The 22,115-nt window shown below is 42.0% G+C and overlaps 1 protein-coding gene across 1 annotated transcript; it reads right to left on the bottom strand.

The window, feature by feature from the left end:
* Positions 1–3,979: 3,979 nt before the first annotated feature.
* GPHA2 (glycoprotein hormone subunit alpha 2) lies at positions 3,980–14,638 on the bottom strand. The gene is made up of 3 exons (XM_089652768.1): positions 14,542–14,638; positions 12,432–12,616; positions 3,980–4,081 (listed from the first exon to the last, which is right to left on the bottom strand). The coding sequence occupies exons 1-3, from the start codon at positions 14,636–14,638 to the stop codon at positions 3,980–3,982; spliced, it is 384 nt and encodes a 127-aa protein (XP_089508894.1).
* Between the last annotated feature and the right edge of the window lie 7,477 nt (positions 14,639–22,115).

The following is a 22,115-nucleotide window of genomic DNA, read 5'->3' as shown; positions in this document are numbered from 1 at the left end:
GCATGAAGCTGGAAAGGGTTACAAAAGTATCTCCAAAAGCCTTGATGTTCATGTGTCCACGGTAAGACAGGCTGTCTACAAATGGAGAAAGTTTAGCACTGTTGCTACTCTCCCTAGGTGAGGTCGTCCTGTAAAAATGACTGCAAGAGCACAGCGCAGAATGCTGCATGAGGTAAAGAAGAGTCCCAGAGTGTCAGCTAAAGACCTACAGAAATCTCTGGCACATGCTAACATTTTTGTTGACACATCTACAATAAGGAAAACATTAAACAAGAATGGAGTACATGGGAGGACACCATGGAGGAAGCCATTGCTGTCCAAAAAGAATATTGCAGCACGTTTGAAGTTTGCAAAAGAGCAACTGGATGTTCCACAGCACTACTGGCAAAATATACTGTGGACAGATGAAACCAAGATTGAGTTGTTTAGGAAGAACACACAACACTATGTGTGGAGAAAAAAAGGCACAGCACACCAACATCAAAACCTCATCCCCACTGTAAAACATGGCGGAGGGAGCATCATGGTTTGGGGCTGCTTTGCTGCCTCAGGGCCTGGACGGATTGTTGTCATTGATGGGAAAATGAATTCCAGAGTTTATCAAGACATTTTGCAGGAAAACGTACGACCATCTGTCCGCCAACTGAAGCTCTGCAGAGGATGGGTGATGCAACAGGACAATGACCCAAAGCATACAAGTAATTCAACAAAACAATGGCTGCAACAGCACAGAATACGCCTTCTGGAATGGCCCAGTCAGAGTCCTGACCTCAACCCGATTGAAATGCTGTGGCATGACCTTAAGATAGCGATTCACACCAGACATCCCAAGAATATTGCTACACTAAAACAGTTTTGTGAAGAGGAGTGGTCCAAAATTACTCCAGATCGTTGTGCAGGTCTGATCTGCAACTACAGGAAACGTTTGGTTGAGGTTATTGCTAAAGGAGGGTCAACCAGTTATTAAGTCCAAAGGTTCACATACTTTTTTCTCCCTGCACTGTAAATGTTTACATGTTATGTGCAATTAAACCATGGCAACATCTAATGTTTGTGTAGTATTATGTTCAGCAGACTGTGTTCTTCTATTGTTGTGACTTAGATGACGTTCAGAGCACATTTTATGCCCAATTCATGCAAAACTCCATGTAATCCTAAGGGGTTCACATACTTTTTCTTGCAACTGTATACCTCAAAGCCTGGCAGACTGGGCAGGAAGTGAGAGGGGAGAGATCAAGAGAGGATTAAGTGTGCTGACGGCTGGAGTGTGGGACCAGATCATGGAGTCAGAGTCAGAGAGGGAGGAGAAGCGGAAAGAGTCTGCTGATTGTCAATCTTCCCACACTGCCCAGTGAACCAATCTTCAAGCAGGAGACCAGATGGGACGCCGAATCAGGTCCGGAGAGACTGTGGGGGCCTCCATCTGTGGAGAGACGGACCGCTAAGACCTGCCGAACACCAGTAATCAGGTGAGAGAGTCCCATACACCCACTAACTGTGAGAACATTGACAATTTCATCACATCCGCTATCTACCTGTACATTGTTGCGGACATTACACATAGCTACCCTAGGTTGCGGCTTAGTTCTCCCAGCCGCCATTGCTGTTTGCATTAGAGTCTCATCATCCAAGCTGACTGCAGGATAAACAGCTGCAAGCCAGAATACAGCAGTGCCAACTGAAACAACAATTTACCCTTCCCAGCTTAACAGGATTTCTACTACTGTTGCCTTTAGTCCTTGTCACCTAGAGAGAGTTGTTTTTGCCCACAGACAATTATGCCAACTGTTACACTTCATTACTTCAAATATGTCCTTGATTAGTGCCTTAAAGTGAACCTTACATCAGTTCACCACCATCAAGAGAAGTACTTATTAGTTATCACCTACACCTTAGATCATCTTCACACCATTTGGGTCCCAACTAGCATGCAGAAGACTCCATATTGTTCTTAAAGGGACATTGGTTGATTATATACGAGAGCTCTCTCTATTCCAAATGTAATCTTTGCCATCAGATTCTGAGGACCCACAGTGAGCTTACCTGTTGATTGATCGTTGTTTTCGCTCACTGGGGATTCAACGTTTACCTCAGATTGGAGGCATTGGATTAGTTCTGAAAGCAGGCATGCTAACAATTACTGGTACTTTACTGTGGATACTGTTACTTTTACTTAAAGTTGAGGCCAAAAGTCATTATATTTGCTGCATATGCCAATGCCATTTTGTGCTTTTTGGTCAAGCTACGTTCAAATTCAACTAAACTTCATATTGGTTTACTATAACTTGGGTGTGAGTCCATCTTACAGTGGTGACTTATTCTGGTTACAAGAGTACAGTGGTATCAGCAGAGGTTGGGCTTTCAGAAAAAGGTCCAGATTGACAGGGAACCCAAAAATTACTAAGCAACTCTTAAGGGGTAGTGCTACGTATTCATAAGGCAAGTGCTGCAAGCCCTCCTGTCGCCACATACTGTATATCTGAGCACAGCAGGTAGAAAGCATGAGGTATTGTTCGAGATTCCCTAACCATGTCTTGGTTTGTAATATGTATCTTTCTTTACTTAGGGAAAACGTGTTTGTACTTGGGTGGTAGTTGAAAAAGTGAATTAGAGGTCTAAAAATTGTCCTAGCACTGGGGCCCATGATTGACTTTGTCCTCCGTTGAGTTTGAACTCCTGCTTGCACCTTCAAATTGGACATAACTAGGCAAGCCAAAAGACAATGAGAAGGACACTGAGGTCTCATTCAGACAGGTGCTGATGCCCATAGCCTGTAAATGAGTGCCTTGTTTATGTAGCTTCAGCTTCCAGATTCTGTGTATAAGAATGCAATTATTTTTTTTTGGGATGCAGTGACTTCATGGATGCAGCCACTGGTCCCAATTTGACAGCCATGAAGCTACAACCTGGCTTTAAAGTTGGGTTAAGCGTCTGTGTCCTTGCAACCACAGAATCCCAATAGATATGAATGGGTTGTCTGCATGCAGCATTTGATAGCTGGAGCTGCATAAACAAGGCACTGCGTCACAGGCTATCAGGTATCAGCACATATCTGAATGGTGCGGAAGCTTTTTTCCTGGAAAGAGCTGAGAAAAAAAGAAACAAAATACAAACAATACTTCTTTACATTTCTTACATATTTATTAGAAAGGTAAAGCAAAACCATACCAAATTTGTTATAAATATTAAATTAAAAAATGCACATGTATTTCAGAGCAGTGTTTGAATTTCAAACCTGCCCAGAATCACAATTTACATATAATATTTTATATAAATAAACTAGAAAGCCTTATAAATTAAGGGGTATACAATGGGGAGTTTACATATGGAAATATTTATTAAAAATGAAAAAAATAGAAAATTCAAGGTCCATTGGGTCCATAGTAAATAAAACAATATTTATGTTTGCTAATCACTAATTAGGGATTGATTGTAATTCTTTAAGGGTACATCCACCTAAAAGTGGTATTTCATGGACAGGCACTAGTTGGTGGACTCACTCATCTGCTTTATAACATTTCTGTCTAATAATTATTAGACATATAAATAGATCCTTAATTACTTAACCCACCAGTATCTACTGCAAAAATACATGTACGTTTTAGGTGCACTAACGTAAAAGGAGAATTCAGATCAATTCCTGTCCTGAAGATTGGTGCCACCAAGGCTTAGAAAGTGAGCAGGACCTCCTTGGGGACCCAGAAACCAGTAAAACCTTGCAGAAGTCCCAACCTCCTGCCCACTATCCAAAATTAAAAAATATCTTTTAGCGTGGTTTTTGAATGCACATTTCCCTGCACCACACCATACCTAAATGTCCATGACATTGCATCTAGGGTGGTTAAGCTGTTCAATGGCTACATTGATTGATCACTGCCTATTGTACACAGGGTCACAACTTCTAAATGTTTTTTAAGCACAGTGCAATTACTGTAAGCCTCTGCATATATGGTTGGCTGATTCTGGTGGTGTTCAGAAGTTAATATCGGGCCAGACGACACATGTCACATTGGCATGTCTCTGCAGAACCAATTTCTATTTCCTCCCAGCGAGATGCCCCACAAAACAGACGAACCTTCACCTGGAAAAGAGCAGGATCACATTTACATATGTTATGCTATTTCATTCATATATATATAACGTCAACTGTATATGCAACAATTTACATATCATGATCATCATTTACATGATTAGTCCTTTCATTCCAAAACAACTTCCATAGTGGTATTCCCATATCAGTCATACACACATAGAAAGACACACCAGAATCAATTTGACTGGAAACCAAATATCCTATCAGCAAGTTTTGTTGGTTTTGGGGAGGAAACAGGATCACTGGAAGGAAAACCACACAGATACAATGAGAATAGAACTGCACGCAAGTAGGATTCTTGAAGGAACTGAACCTAAGTTCAGTTCCTACAGAGCACTTGTGCAAACCCACAATTAATCATAGTATAAGAACAAAAAAAGTGTATTTTTAAAGTGCACAACTTAAAGCGGAGTTACAAAAACTGAAGCTGCTGACTTTTAACCTCCTTAGCGGTTTTCCCAGGTGTAGCTCGGGGTAAAATTTCAATACCAAGAGCGGTAACCCCGAGCTACACTCGAGCTTACCCTGCGGCGTTGCTCAGGGGGTCCCTGCAGCACTTACCTTTGCTCCCGCGATGTGTCCCCTGCAGCGTTCCCGGCCATCTCCTCTGACCGATGCCGGCAACCGGCTTCCGTGTTCAGGTCCCTGTGACGTCGGGACGTACGGGCGCCGGAACCCGCGGGAAATTTGAAATTTTTAAAAAATGTCATTTTTGCTGTCATTGCTGTTTCAATGCATTTCACATACATTTTGTCCCTACTGCTTTGTCCTGGTGCCCTGCCTGCATTTTGACTGTTCTTTCTGCCTGGAAACTTAGAAAAGTCCATGGCGTCCAAAAAGCGTCCCTTTACGTCAAAAGCGGTTTTAGAACAGCAATAGTAAATCAGAACCACTTGCAGAATTGAGTGATAATGATTTGTGGGGAAATTCATCATCAGACACTGAAAACGATTTTCGACTTTGCTCAGCGATGTGCGAATTTGCCTCTGTATTTCAAATTTTAGTGTTTTTGGTTTGATTATATTATTGAATTAAATTTATTATTATATTATTATTTTTTATGATTATTTATTAAATTATAATTTATGATTTTGTGTTTCAAGTTTTATCATATCTGGAATGTTTACTAGACTCTTGTTCGTACAGATTTCAGTGAGTTATTCCTAAAAATTACAGCCTACAATAAAAAACTACATATTTCCATGCAAAAAAATGGTACCGCTTTCAGCACAAAAAATCGGAAAGAATCATACCGCCGAGGAGGTTAAAAAACAGCCACTTACTTGTCCCTCGGTCCCGTGCTGTGTCCCCCGCAGCTCGTTTCACCGGCCATCCAATATTTCAGGAGGCCGGCATCTTCAGTGTGGGCACTCAGCTGTGATAGCCTTACTGCGCATGCGTAAGTAGTGCTGCGCTTCGTGAATGGTCCTGTAGTCTTCTGTTACCTGTCACGTGTCCCAGAAGACTACAGGGAGGGAGGGAGGGAGGACACCTTCCGTTTCCGATCGCCTAGGCGATCGAACTGGAAGTGGGAGCGGGTACCTGTCAAATTCAAGTACCCGCTCCCCAAAGGTGCCAATCTTTAATGGGGAGCGGTGGAGCAGTCCTTAAAGCGGAACTTCCCCTTTTTGGTGGAGCTCCGCTTTAAGAAGTACTTTAATGAAATAGGACAACAAGGATCTTCCTGACAAGGTCTTACAAAGGGTTGGTCAATGCTAAATTTAAATATAATTCCATCCATTTCTATCCTTTACAATACGATGGTGCCACACTTCCTCAGGGTGTGTTAGCATTGTGCTGCCTTTCAACATGCTTCCTGAGATAGAGAGCACTTCGTTAGTGTCCTGCTTCTACTTCAGGCTAGGTTCACATCTGTGCGGGTGGTGCAGCTGTGGATCCACACGAAAATCTGTGCAGCTGCACTACCCGCACAGAGGAATGCAGACCCACGGGTGGGTGCCATTAATTCTAATGGCACACCGCCTGCACTGGAAAACACAACTGTACTGGGAACCGAGGTTCCTGTACGGGCTTTGTTTTCAGAAGAAGTGTAGGGAGTACTTCCCTGCGTATCACGGGAGTCCATTCAAATGAATGGGCTCTCGTGCCCATGCAAAATGCAGCCAACATGGACGCATATGTGAACCGGGGGGTTACTGTCCAATAACAGACTGGGGTAGATCCTGGAAAATGCTGTATTGCTTAGCTGCAAGGAGGTCAAATGCCTGGCTCTTTTGTCTGGAAGGAGTTGCAAGATCACAAGACTAGACAAAATTGCAAGCAGTTTATTAAGTTAAAGAGTTCATATACTGTTTATGTATTTCATGTATTTATCTGTTTCCCTGCAGCTCAACTTTAAAGGTAATGAGAGAAATATGGAGGCTGGAGGCTGCCAATCCTGAACTCCTGAATTGGATAGTTTCATGGATGTCTATAACTTCAGTACTTGCTGTGTCAATAGGCCAGCAGCGTAGCTAAGTTAAAGTTGCTGCTCAAATATGCTGGCAAATGTAGGCATGTATACTCAGCTGTCAAACCCAAGTATAGCAATGGCCTGCTAAATAAAACTGAACTTAAAACGGAGTTCCACCCTAAAGGGGAAGTTCCGCTTTAATGCTTTGTCCCGCGCTCACCATTAAGGATTGGCACGTTTGGGTAGTGGGTACCCGAATCTGACAGGTACCTGCTCCCACTTCCGCTGTGATCACCTAGGCGATCGGAAGCGGAAGTTGTCCTCCTCCCCGTAGTCTTCTGGGACACGTGACAGGTCCCAGAAGCCTACAGGGCCATTCACAAAGCGCAGCGCTTCTCTAAACTTAAAGCGGAGTTCCACCCAAAAGGGGAAGTTCCGATTTAATACTTTGTACCCCGCTCCCCATCAAGAATTGGTACCTTTGGGGAGCGAGGGGGGGAGCAGGTACCCGAATTTGACAGGTATCCGCTCCCACTTCCGATGCATTTGCCTAGGCGATCAGAAGCGTAAGTTGTCCTCCTCCCTGTAGTCTTCTGGGACACGTGACAGGTCCCAGAAGACTACAGGGCCATTCACAAAGCGCAGCGCTTCTCATGCATGCACAGTGGGCACCCGGCTGTGACGCCGCCAGCTGTCACAGCCAGGTGCCCACACTGAAGATGCCAGTGCCAGGGTGAGAAGACAGCCGGTGAAACCATCGGTGGTGAGGACACCACTGGACCGAGGGACAGGTAAGTGGCTGTATTTTAAAAGTCAGCAGCTACAGTTTTTGTAGCTGCTGACTTTTTTTTTTTTCAGTTGGAACTCTGCTTTAGATAGGAAGTCCAGGTTTCCTGAAAGTTTCTATAATTTTTGGGGGGCCACGTTAGTCCACATTATTTCCATCACTAAGTTATTTGGCAGTTCTGAACGCTGCATCATACTCCACATATGTTACATGTGGCAAACCTGCCCTTAAAGGGTAAGCTCACCTTTGGGAACATGTTACATGTTCCACCCGCTTTTAGGGTGGAACATGTAACATGTTCCCATAGCCGCAGCAGCTGCCCATCGCCTCCCTCCTTCTGACAGATAGTACGGGGAGAAATCTCTCACACGGCTACACCTTTCACACTTCTGACAGCGCTTAATCATTACCCCATGATTAAGCACTTTTAGAAGCGTGAAACACATTTACCTGTTTGTTCCCTGCTCCATCTGTCAGCCACCTGTCATTTGGTCTCTTTGTTTCTAATAAAGTGTGTTTTCAGAAATGCAGCCATCCGGAGTTTCCTGCTTCACAATACTCCCCTGACCTGCTGATCCTCCCGGCACAAAACTGGTTCTTTCACAGCACAGCCATCCAAAGCAGTGTGCTTACAGTGAAATACATGAACACAGCACACAGTTAACCCTTAGATCGCCCCACATGTTAATCTCTTCCTGACCACTGCCATTAGTACAGTGTCAGTGCTTTTTATTTGCACTGATCACTGTATTGGTGTCACTGGGGATGTCAGTTACACCAAGTCTGTTCCCTCCAGTGTCAGAATGCTCGCTGCAGTCCCGCTATAATTCCCTGATTGCCGCCATTACTAGTAAAAATAAAAAAAATCCCAGTATATATTCCGCCATTTGTAGACGCTATAACTTTCATGTAAACCAATTAATTTACACGTATTGGGATTATTTTTTAGCAAAGACATGCAGCAGAATACATTTTGACATAAATTTATGACGAAATTTGATTTTTTTACTGGACATGTTTAATAGCAAAAAGTAAAAAATATAGTTTTTTTTCTCAAAATTGTGGGTCTTTTTTTTTATAGAGCAAAAAAATTTAAAATGCACAGACAATCAAAAGAAAGCTCAATGCGTAGGAAAAAAGGACAAAAACTTAATTTGGGTGCAGCGTTGCATGTCCGCACAATTGTCAAAGTAACACAGTGCAAAAAATGGCCTGGTCCAGGGGCGGACTGACCATTCGAGCACTCAGGCACTGCCCGAGGGCCCTGGGTCAGTAGGGGGCCCCATGAAATGCCCTGGTACCTTTTATAGGCTTTTTTGGGTGTACTTTGAGTGTGCGCAAGGACACAGGGGCCCCATGATCCCCTATTGCCCGGGGCCCCATGAGTTGTCAGTCCGCCCCTGGCCTGGTCAGGAAGGGGGGTAAATCTTCAGGAGGGCAAGTGGTTAAGGACCATAAAACAGAAAATACTGCATTTGGTTACTCAATGGTGCCAAGTATCATAGGAAATCTCTATGACTTTTAGTGCCATCTAGTGGTCAAATGCAGTATTTTCAATCAATGCAAATTTTTATAAAAACCTTACTAGGGTTCACACCTATGCAGGTTGCCGTTTTCTGCATTGCGTTTTGCGTTTTTGCACTTGTGTTTTTCCACGTTTTTTTTCTTTTAATTTATTTCTATGTTTCTTGTTGCTAGGCAGATTTGAAACGCATAAAAAATGCATAAAAAATACACTAAATGCTTTTCTATAGCATTTCCATTGAAGTCTTCCATATGGCAGAAAAATATATTTGAAATATTCTTCTCAAACATATTGCCATATATTTGAAATGCTACAATTTTGGCCATATTCAATATATTAAAAAAATAAATAAATATATATATATATATATATATATATATATATATATACTGCATGTTGAAATGCATTTTAATTACAAAATATATGAAAAATATTTTTAAAAATACATTTCAAATATACTGTATGTCTTTAAAAATACAAATATAAATTTTTGGAATGCATTTACAAATATATGGTAAAATGACTTTTTTATATGTTACAATAATCTGAATAATATATAAAAAAAAATCTATTTCAACATGCAGTATATATATATATATATATATATATATATTGAAATATATTGAATAAGGCCAAAATTGTAGCATTTCAAATATATGGCAATATATTTGGGAAGAATATTTTTAGAATATATTTCAAATATATTTTTCTTCCATGTGGGCTATAGAACCAAAAACGCAAATTTTTGCATTCAAAAAAGTCCCTGACCCTTTCCAAAAAAACGCACGAAATGTGAACATGTCCCATAGGAAATCGTGTTAAATGGGCTGTATTGCATTTCTACAAAACACAAAACGCTGTGGAAAACGCTTAGGTGTGAACCTTACAGCAGACCAGGTAAACCCAGCATACACAGTTAAACTGGGATGTTCTTAACAGTCATTTTGTCAGCCATCAAAAAAACAGTGTGTAAGGCTAGGTTCACATCTGTGCGGGTGGTGCCACTGCGGATCGGCACAAAAAATCCATGCAGCCACAACACCCGCAGAGAAGAATGCAGACCCGTGAGTGGGTGCCATTAATTCTAATGGCAAGCTGCCTGCACTGGAAATTGGAACCGTACTGAGAACCTCGGTTCCTGCACGGGCTATGGTTTCCAAAGAAATGCAGGGACTTCTTCCCTGCGTGTCCCGGGGCATGGGAGTCCATTCAAATGAATGGGCTCTCGTGCCCACACAAAACGCGGCTCGTATGGCCACATAAATGTGAACATGGGCTTAGTGGAATCAGCAAAATGAAAAAAATAAATAAATGGGGCCAGGAGTAAACATTGCAAAAAAATAGTAGTTAAAAGTAACTGGGAATATTAGTAGCACATATTAAGTTTGTTACATATTTAAAGTTTGTTACATATTGTGTTACATTTTTAAAGTTGGTCTTGTGCTTTAGTGCACTTTAAATGCATGTCTGAGATTCCCATTTACTTTATTGGTGTAATATAGTTTCTACTCTGCGTTTTTGTTTTGCGTTTTTGCACCTGTGTTTTTGCTGCGTTTTTTATGTGTTTTTTTTTTTTTTTCCTCTTGTTGCTAGGTATATATATAATGCAAAACGTATCAAAAACGTGGCAAAAATGCACGACATGCTTTTCTGCAGCGTTTCCATTGACGTCTATAGAAAACAAAAACGGTTACTTTTCAGAGCTTCCCCAGATTCGGTGTGCTCTAGTTGTACTCCATTGGGGTTCATTTACTGAAGGAGCAGAGGTAGTTTATTTAGCAAAGTGTACATTTCCCTTACTAAGGCTAGGTTCACACCTATGCAGGTTGCGTTTGAGCAGTTTCTGCATTGTGTTTTGCGTTTTTGATGTGTTTTGGGTTTTTTTCATATTTTCTTTTCTTTATTGCTAGGCAGATTTAAAACAAAACACAAAATGCAGCAAAACTGCACTACATGCTTTTCTGCAGCGTTTCCATGGAAGTCTATAGAACCAAAAAAACGCAACTTTTTGCATTAAAAAAAGTCCCTGAACCTTTCCAAAAAACTCATGTGAAAATGCACAGATGTGAACTTGTCCCATAGGAAATCATGTTAAATGGACTGTACTGCATTTCTGAAAAATGCAGAGCGCTGCAGAAAACGCTTAGGTGTGGACCTAGGGTTAAAGAGGTTTACTATTGTCAGCAGAGGGAAGAACATCCAGGATTGTTGTCATCCTATAGTATTAACTTTTTTTGGAATCATTTGCACAGTAAAAAAGGGAAAACAGATAAATACACAAAAAGAAAAAATATTAGGAAGCATTCATAAAATGTGTGTAGGCTGAAAACCGGGCAATTTTATTGGGAAGATTTAGGGTCCTTTCACACAGGAGTTCCATTATTTTCATCAGTTCAGTCACATTTTTTCACAGAAACAACGGATGCGTTTTCATCAGTTTACATCAGTTTTTTCATCAGTTTTTCATCAGTTTACATCAGTTTTTTTCATTGATTTACATCCCTTTCTCATCAGTTTTTCATCAGTTTACATCAGTTTTGCATCAATTTACGTCCGTTTTTTTCATCAGTTTACTTCCGTTTTTTATCAGTTTTTCATCAGTTTACATCAGTTTTTCATCAGTTTACATCAGTTTTTTTTCCTCAATTTACTTCTGTTTTTTTATCAGTTTTTCATCAGTTTACATCAGTTTTTTTCATCAGTTTACTTCATTTTTTTATCAGTTTATCATCAGTTTACATCAGTTTTTTTTATCAATTTACTTCCATTTTTTATCAGTTTTTCATCAGTTTACATCTGTTTTTCGTCCCTACCGTTCTGTTTTTTTTTTTTTTTACGGACGAAAAATAGGGTTTTTTTCTGTTAAAAAAAACAGATGTTAACGGATGCAGACATTACCGGATGTAAACGGATGATCATCTGTTTACATCCGCTAGTCCATAGAAATACATGGGTGTTCATTTTTCATCCGTAAATGGACAGAAAAATGGACATACAGAACGCCCCTGTGAAAGAGTCCTTACTAAAACTGGAGCCCAGGAAATCTGGTGCAGCTGTTCATAGTACCCAATCAGCTTCTAAATTCAGCTTGCTCAATGGAGCTTTGACAATAAGGCCAGGTTCACAACTGTGCGCGTGGTATGGCTGCGGATCCACGCGAAAATCCATGCAGCCGCACCACCCGCACAGAGTAATGCGGACCCACGGGCAGGTGCCATTAGTTCTAATGGCACGTTGCCCGCACTGGAAAACGCATTCGTGCTGGGAACCAAGGTTCCCTTGTGGGCTGTGTTTTCAGAAGAAGTGCAGGGACTTCCTCCCTGCTTGTTCCGGGACACGGGAGTCCATCCAAATGAATGGGCTCTCGTGCACACGCAATATGTGAACCAGGGGTAACACCTCATAGCTGATTGGTTACTATGCTAAGATTCTCTGGGCTCCAGTTTTAGTAAATCTCCCTCTATATATTTGATGCATGTGGTTTTTTGTTGTGTTTTTTACTGTTCTTTGAAATAATTTAGATTTCTAGCAAACTGTTGATATTATTGTTAAGAATTCTCCCCACCATCAGTGCATGTTAATAAATATTTCATTGATTGTTACAGGTACTTACTTTCTGCATTTTGCTGATGGTGCAGCACTGTGACACTGATGTTATGTTGTGTTTGAATCCGCTGGCCACTAAAACGGAATATTTGGATGGGAATGCACTGGATTCACAATGACCGACGCAGGCATTTATAACTTGAGTCCCTCTGCAAGTCCCTTTACGATCACTTCTTATTGTAACATTAAATGCTGTATGGTAAAAAAAAAAAAAAAAAGATCAGAGTTAGATTGTGAAGAATTAAAAAGACACAAAATGTTGATCCAGTGAGTTATTCAATTGTTTTTGAGAAACAGGAAGGACTTTTTTTTTTGTTGGAGCAATTTGGACTATCCTTAATGTGGGTTTTTTTACTTCCTCTGGATCATTTGCAGTTATATGATTCTGGGGATGCTCAGTGTTTCTTTTTTTTGTTGTTTTTTTACCTGACTAGCTAAGAGCAGAAAAGGATATTATTGCATTTTGATATACTATACTTACTTATTTAAACCCACAACCCACTGATACATATGAATTATTTATTACCGGTACTTATATAGCTCCATCAATTTACATATATATTGCACACTCATGTCAGTCCCTGCCCTCCAGGAGCTTACAATCTAATGTCCCTAACTCACGTTCACACATACACATAGAATAGATGTAGGAACTCCTCCCTTGTCTTCGCCCCCTACACACCTCTGAGCACCTTTCCTTGGTTTCAACCAGGGGCGGACTGACAACTCATGGGGCCCCCGGGCAATAGGGTATCATGGGGCCCCTATGTCCTTGCCCAAACTCAAAAAAGCCTATGAAAAAGGTACCAGGGGCATCTCATGGGGCCCCCTACTGACCCCGGGCCCTCGGGCAGTGCCCGAGTTTCCAAATGGTCAGTCCTCCCCTGGTTTCAACCCTACTCTCTTCCCAGTACCACCCCTTTTAGACCCTTCTCCAACAACAATGGAAAACCACAAACAAAATACCACCCCAGCAACATTAGACCCCCTGCAGCCACAACAGATCTCCCAGTAGCAGTAGACCTCTTCCTCAACAGTTGATTCCTCTCAGCAACAATTGACCCCCAGCAACATAAGACCCCTCCCCCACCCAGGAACAATATACCCTCCTGCAAAAATAAATCCCCTCCAGTGACAATAGATCCCCCAGCAGCCAGCATCAGTAGGCCCTCCTATTTAGGAGATAATAAATCCTTACGGTCAGTTTGATATGCCCGTCTCCGAGCTTTTCTAATTTGAGAGTGAGAGTATCCCCGTTCCCTAAATCTTCTATAAAGATCCTGTGTGCACACCCCAGCTCCCCTTGCCATTACATACATTCAGTGCTTGAGGTGCCGCAAACTGTGTTCCTCCCACGTTCCCACTATAGAAAAGCCCTGTACATACTAGGGCCAATTTAGACAGGAGCTGATTAACCTATCAGCATGTCTTTGGAGTGTGGGAGGAAACCGGAGTACCTGGAGGAAAGCCACGCAGGCACAAGGAGGACATGCAAACTCCAGGCAGGTAGTGTTCTGGTTGGGATTTCCAACTAACGACCGTAGTGCTGGTACGTGGAAGTGCCTTAACCACTGTGCCGCCCCAAAATGTGTACAATTATGTTATATATTTTGGCAGTTATTTTTATTTTGCCAAACTAATTTTACTAATATTAAAACGTGATATTATGCAATCAGAGGCAGACTGACAACTCTTGGGGCCCCCGGGCAATAGGGGATCATGGGGCCCCTGTGTCCTTGCCCAAGCTCAAAAAAGCCTATGAAAAAGGTACCAGGGGCATCTCATGAGGCCCCTACTGACCCTGGGCCCTCGGGCAGTGCCCCAGTTTCCAAAGTTTCCAAATGGTCAGTCCGCCCCTGTATGCAATTATTTTGAACATTTGTGCAGTTATCTTTAGTCTGAAAATAATTTTATTACCGTATATTAAAAATCATGCAATTATTTTGAATGTTTAAGCATTTATAGTTATTTTGCCAAGCTAATTTGACTTTATTATGCCATTCTTCAATAGCTAAGGAACAAATACCTTTCTAATTGTTGGCACGTTTGCTAGTTACATTCATTCTCTATATGTATATAATGTTGAGATTCCCCATCACACTCCAATGCTCACTTACGGTGAATGTGGCATCCTGGCGTAGCGGCATCATAACTCTGAATCTTTGGGATGAGTACAGCAAAGATTAGGATGACAGGGGCAAATGTCAAGTACATGATGGCTGTATTGGAGGAGAAAAAAACAGTTTACTACAGTCATCATTTATTACTACACTAGTCACTAAGGGGTTGATTTAGTAAAACTGGAAAGTGCAAAATCTGGTGCAATCCTGCATGGTAGCCAATCAGCTTCTATCTTCAGCTTGTTCAGTTAAGCTTTGATAATAAAACCTGGAAGCTGATTGGTTTCTATGCAGAACTGCAACAGATTTTGTACTCTCCAGGTTTAGTAAATCAACCTCTAAATGTGACTAAAATGTGACTTATTCTGGCTTAGAGCTATTTCTCTGTGTGCAAACTATAAACCCACAAAACACATATTAGGGTTAATTTACTAAAGCAGCAAAACATTCTCACTTACCCTCAGTTCACACCTAAGCGTTTTCTGCAGCGTTTTACAGAAACGCAGTACAGTCCATTTAACACGATTTCCTATGGGACATGTTCACACTTTTATTTATTTATTTCAGGTACTTATTTAGCGCTGTCAATTTACGCAGTGCTTTACATATATATTATACATTCACATCAGTCCCTAACCCTCAAGGGGTGTACAATCTAAGGTCCCTAACTTACATTCATACATACACATGCTAGGGCCAATTTAGACAGGATTCAATTAACCTACCAGCATGTCTTTGGAGTGTGGGAGGAAACCAGAGTACCTGGAGGAAACCCACGCAGGCACAGGGAGAACATGCAAACTCCAGGCAGGTGGTGCCATGGCTGGGATTCGAACCAACGACCCTAGTACTGCCAGGCGGAAGTGTTAACCATTTAGCCACTGTGCTGCCCACTTGTGTGTTTTCACCTGGTGAGTTTTTTAGAAAGGGTCAGGAATTATTTTTAACTCAAAAGTTTATTTAATTATTTATTTTAGGTACTTATATATCACTGTCAATTTTACGCAGCGCTTTACATATATATTGTACATTCACATCAGTCCCTAACCCTCAAGGGGTGTACAATCTAAGGTCCTTAACTGACGTTCATACATACTAGGGCCAATTTAGACAGGAACCAATTAACCTACCAGCATGTCTTTGGAGTGTGGGAGGAAACCGGAGCACCTGGAGGAAACCCATGCAGGCACAGGGAGAACATGCAAACTCCAGGCAGGAGGAGCCGTGGCTGGGATTCAAACCAATGACCCTAGTACTGCCAGGTGGAAGTGCTAACCATTTAGCCACTGTGCGTTTTTGTTTCTATAGACTTCAATGGAAATGCTGCAGAAAAGCATGGTTTGTGTTTTTGCTGCGTTTTTGCTGCATTTTGTGTTTTGTTTTAAATTTGCCTAGCAACCAGGAAAAAAAATATGAAAAAACCCAAAACGCATCAAAAACGTGGCAAAAACACAAAACACAATGCAGAAACTGCTCAAACGCAACCTGCAGAGGTGTGAACCCAGCCTTAGTAAAGAAAATGTACTAAATAAACTATCTCTGCTCTTTAGTAAATGAACCCCAATGGAGTACAACTGGAGCACACCGAATCTGGGGCAGCTCCGAAAAGTAACCAATCAGCTTCCAGGTTTTATTGTCAAAGAGTAATTGAACAAGCTGTAGTTAGAAGCTGATTGGCTACCATGCACATCTGCACCAGATTCTGTATTCTCTTAGTAAATCAGCTCAAGTGAAGTGGATTTACGAAAACTGGAGCACACAATCTAGTGCAGCTCTGCATAGTAACCAATCAGCTTCCAGGTTTTATTGTCAAAGTTTAATTGAACAAGCTGTAGTTAGAAGCTGATTGGTTACCATGCACGTCTGCACCAGATTTTGCATTCTCTTAGTAAATCAACTCAAGTCTCCTAGATTGTAAGCTCCAAGGAGCAGGGCCCTCCTATTCCTCTTGTATTGAACTGTATTGTTGCTGTATTGTCTCCCATTATATTGTAAAGCTCTGAGAAAACTGTTGGCGCTATATAAATCCTGTATTATAATAATAATAAAAGTGAAGTGGATTTACTAAAACTGGAGTGCACAGAATCTGGTGCAGCTGTGCATAGTAACCAATCAGCTTCCAGGTTTTATTGTTAAAGCTTAATTGAACAAGCTGAAGTTAGTAGCTGATTGGTTACTATGCACAGCTGCACCAGATTCTGTGTGCTCCAGTTTTTGTACATTCCCCAATGGGTATTATTGATAAAACTTATATTTCAGGATAATATTCTATAAAGTTAAAGAGTCATCAAATATAATAAATAATAAAATGTGAGTATCTAACCAAGATTATTTCTATCTGTCTAGAGATGATAACCCTGTTGCTAAACGAGAATATGATCATGCAAGTTCTGCTTTTCAGCATCTTACCTGAGTAATATTGAACGTCAGTTATTCAGTACAATCCTCTCTTTCCTTCATCTACATTGAGTATATACACCTATATGTACTGTGTACTGACACACCCATCCACACCTGATTTTCCATAATACCACCCACCTGTACAGTACCCATCCCTTCCTTGGGGCTTTCCAATGATCCCAAATATTGAAAGATCTTCTGTTTATCACCGCTGTACCACAAAACCTTGTACTGTATGATGCATTACTACTACTGATGCTCTCAGGGGCGGACTGACAACTCATGGGGCCCCCGGGCAATAGGGGATCATGGGGCCCCTGTGTCCTTGCCCAAACTCAAAAAAGCCTATGAAAAAGGTACCAGGGGCATCTCATGGGGCCCCCTACTGACCCTGGACCCTCGGGCAGTGCCCGAGTTTCCAAATGGTCAGTCCGCCCCTGGATGCTCTAGACCAGGGGTGTCAAACTGACAGCCCTCCAGCAAGTCCCATCATGCCCCTACCTTTAGGAGTCATGCTTGTAACTGTCAATCTTGCAATTCCTCATGGGACTTGTAGTTTGGCAACAGCTGGAGAGCCGCCAGTTTGTCACCCGTGTTCTAGACTAACCCTAGGTTCACATCTGTGCGGGTGGTGCCCCTGCGGATCCGCACGAAAATCCGTGCAGCCACACAACCCGCACATAGAAATGCGGACCCGTGGGCAAGTGCCATTAGTTATAATGGCACACCACCCGCACTGGAAAACGCAACCATACTGGGAATTGAGGTTCCAAAGAAGTGCAGGGACTTCTTCCCTGCGTGTCACGGGCACGGGAGTCCATTCAAATGAATGTGCTCTTGTGACCTGTGCAAAACGCGGCCCACACGGCTGCATATATATGAACCAGGGGTAAATGTAAAATGAGGAATATTGTACTAAAGCAGGAGCAGCATGAACTACTTGTTCATTCATTGAATGATATTTAGCTTCTGAACACCCCGGTCACATAGGGTGCGACTTGGCATGTACTTTGCATGCCATGCGACTTGCAAATCGTATGCCAAGGCACAACCTATTGTCCGCTATTACAGCGGTCATATCGGTGCGGTTACGACTTGGTCAGAGCCGCATCTATTTCTAAAGTAATGCATAGAAGAGCAATACAAAACAGCATGCCTCCATAGTAAAACACACACAGCACACAGTTAACCCTTTGATCGCCCCAGATGTTAACCCCTTCCTGCCCAGTGCCATTAGTACAGTGCCAGTGCTTTTTATTAGCAATGATCACTGTATTAGTGTCACCGGGGATGTCAGTGACAGTTAGTCAGTTTCCCCCCCCCAGTGTCAGAATGCCCCCTGCAGTCCCGCTATAAGTCGCTGATCGCCGCCATTACTAGTATAAAAAATAATTTGAAAAAAATTCCAGTATATATACCGCCATTTGTAGACACTATAACTTTCACGTAAACCAATTAATTTACACATATTGGGATTTTTTTTTAGCAAAGACATGTAGCAAAATACATTTTGGCCTAAATTTATGCCGAAATTTGATTTTTAAAATTTTTTTTACTGGATATGTTTAATAGCAAAAAGTCAAAAATATTGTTTTTTTTTCAAAATTGTCGGTCTTTTTTTGTTCATAGCGCAAAAAATAAAAGCCGCAGAGGCGATCAAATACCACCAAAAGAAAGCTCCATTTGTGGGAAAAAGGATATAAATTTCATTTGGGTGCAGCGTTGCATGACCGTGCAATTGTCAGTTAAAAATAATGCAGCGCCGTATCAAAAAATGTTGGCCTGGTCAGGAGGGGGGGGGGGGGGGAGTAAATCCTCTGGAGGAGGGCAAGTGGTTAAGTCTATCAGTGTCTGGATTGTTATTTTTTATACCTACTTGCAGTTCAGCTTTAAAGTAACATTAAAGCTTATTTTTTTCTCTTTAAAATAACAAACATGTTATACATACCTGCTCTGTGCAATGGTTTTTCAGTAGCCTGATCTCCCTCTTTTGTGGCCCCCCTGTCAGAACTCCTGGCTCCTCCTCTATGGCAAGTGCCCCTATAGGAAGCTGCTTCCTATGCAGGCACTAGTGTGGGCTTGCTCCTGAGCCACCTTGTCTGCGTCCATTGACACAGATAGTGCGGCTGGGCCCACCGCTCCCTTGTCAATGAATTTGATTGACTCCTGCTGCTATCAATCTGTCCAGTGAGGAGGGAGAAGCTGAGGTTTTCCACTGTTGATTACTGAGGAAAAACCAAATAATATGAATTTCTATTTTACCGTTTGACATCATCTTATTTGTGACTGATGTGCTTCCTTTTTTTTTTTTGATGACGTTAGGATTTTTGTCACATTTGCAACTTTTTTAAACTGCTGTCATCAATGTGTTCAACAAAGTTTCAATTAGAGAAAGCAATCATCTTTCCAATCACTGCATGCTGTAGAAATATTAAGATCTGATTAAAGGTTTAATAAATTTTAACTATTTTTGACATGCTATAATTGTGGATTGTTTGTCCCTTACCCCAGCGGCTCAACACGTTTTCAGTGGAATCAAATTTGATCTGCCACAAGGCAAAGTATATTCTCCTATGAGTAAACCATGAAACAATAAATGATGATCATCCGCAGAATACAAGTAGGATTTAGATGTTGACGTACGAACTTTTTAAACATCAGAGGAGAACACCTTTCATGAACAAAAGAAAATAGGTCAGAAATCTGTTAATCCGGCTGAATTACACAGAACATCATATTTTCCACTTCCTGTTGTGTCATTTATTTAGGGACAATTGTGATAACCAAAGGGAATTTCTTTTGTTGGATATATACAAATGGGCTCTTGCAATCCAGGGAGGAGATTTAACTTGTTTTGGAATAAAATATGATGAGCAACAAATCCCAACTGCCTGTGTCATTGGAGACTAGTCTTTCTTCCTGTTCCGGACAATGCCCATTGAATACGTCATTCTTTTTCCGTATTCTGAAGTTTAGACAAGAATCAGATTTGTTTTTTTACTGTGATTAAAGTGTCATTTTGATTGTTTTTCCATTGATAAGAACAGAGTCACAGAAAGTACATGCTGATGCCGTGATGGAATTAGAGAAGGCGGATGTGACACAAAAATGACCACATGGGCAATATGAAGCCAAAACCTGAATGTGACCAATGTGCCATAGACAACAAAGATCAGCCATCATATGATTTAATTGTATTACTCATGTAATAGGGATAATGAAATTAAAATTATATGATGACACCTTGCTGTAAAAAAATAGATTATAACAGGGTCAGGACAAGGAGTGGATGGGGAGGGACAGCTTCTCTGGGCATGGTGTTATCAGGTGAGGTGGAGAGGCAACGAATGGAGAGTTCCTACCTACAAGCTGGCAAGAGTAGTGATGGCAGCTTCACTACTCTTGTCAGCTTAATGCTGGAGGAGACAAGCCAAATCTATAGAGAAGAGAGCTGGGAGGAGGTGGAGGTTGTGCTTTCTCCCCTCCAGCTCCTCCTCCTGCCACTGCAGCTCACCTGGATCATACAGTGTCTGTTCACCCACCCCTATCACCTCCCAGAAAAGAATATGGGTAGGGTTGCAGGTAAGCAAACATGGTACAGCAACTATCTGACAGCTAGTGGCATCTCTAGTGCGGGACCCCTATGCTGCGATGCTATAGCCCTTCAGCAGACAACATCTGTACCCACCAGCTGCCTGTCAAAACTGTTAAGTCAGCTTCCCCTATGCTCCTCCTCAACTCTGATGTATCAAGATGAGGGAGAGCCTGAGAGCAGACATCTCACAGACACAGGGGCGGACTGATAACTCATGGGGCCCCCGGGCAATAGGGAATCATGGGGCCCCTGTGTCCTTGCCCAAACTCAAAAAAGCCTATGAAAAAGGTACCAGGGGCATCTCATGGGGCCCCCTACTGACCCCGGGCCCTCGGGCAGTGCCCGAGTTTCCAAATGGTCAGTCTGCCCCTGCACAGACATCTGCCACGCTGCATCTGAGGTCGGTGTGTTTGAGAGATTGGAGCACTGCACTGGGGACACAATGGGGTGGGCAGAGTAACAAGTATTGGGGGGAGTATTTGAGCTACGAGAGGGGAGGAGAAGCAGATTGTTGCTAGCTGGATTGTTTGGGGATTTATGTGCAAGGAGGGGGGATTGAGGGGGAGAAAGTTTGTACTGGGAGAAGGCATTTTGGGGGGCAGTAGTGATGTAAGATTTTTTTAGGAAGCAAATTTTTTTTTTGGGGGGGGGGGGGTTTGTGCTGGTGGATGATTATGGGGGGATGTGCTAGGAGGGGTGATTTGGGGGATTTGTGCTAGGAAAAGGGATTTGGGGGGAGATTTGTGATGGTGGATGAATATGGGGGGATATGCTAGGAGGGGTGATTTGGGGGATTTGTGATAGGAAAAGGATTGGAGGGGGGGGGGAATTGTGCTAATTGGGTGGATTTGGTGGGATCTATGCTGTGAGGAGGGATTTGGACAAGGGGGAGAGTATTTATACTCAGAAGGGAAATTTGAGGGGTAGAGGATTTGTGCTAGTATGGAGGATTTAAGGAAGGAGAGAATTTCAGCCAGGGGGGGAGGGGGGAGGTATTGCATTTGTGGATTTGTACAGGAAGAGGGGGAATTCTTGTTTGGTGAGAATTTTGGCTTGCAAGGGGAATTTATTCTTAGCGAGTAAGTATGCAGTTTAGTACTTAAATTGTTTTGGGGGGAGGAAAGGTTTGCTGACATGCTAATGCTCATACATTTCAAGGAAGGGGGGCTCCTAGCCATCTTCGTCCTGGGCGATAGATTACCTTGTTCTGGCACTGGATTATAAAAATGCATTGCAGTGGACAGCAGATAGGCAATGTTGAACGATAAACGAAAAATCGGTTGTTCGTTAAGATAACTTTACCACCGATTAAAAAATCGTCCGACTAAATCATAAAATTCACCCCATATAACAGCCAAACTTCTGTCCCTTGCAGGTCACGGCTCATGCGCAGATTTTTTATCGTTAAAACAATTAGCCGATTTGGCCATCATTGCCGGAAAAATCAGCCATTTTTCCAAATCGGCTGCAAATTTTCCAACATGACTGATAATTTGAAAGTGCAAAAAACCCTAAAACCGGCTGACCAATTAACCCACTAACAGTGCGAAAATCGGCCGATTTTTCTTTCGGCCGA

The sequence above is a fragment of the Staurois parvus genome, unplaced genomic scaffold (genome assembly GCF_062004578.1).
Source record: "Staurois parvus isolate SC_StPar_1 unplaced genomic scaffold, SC_StPar_1.0 ptg000694l, whole genome shotgun sequence".
NCBI classification, from domain to species: domain Eukaryota; kingdom Metazoa; phylum Chordata; class Amphibia; order Anura; family Ranidae; genus Staurois; species Staurois parvus.
The sequence above is the reverse complement of the archived record's forward strand: the minus strand, read 5'-3'. Positions and strand labels throughout refer to the sequence as shown.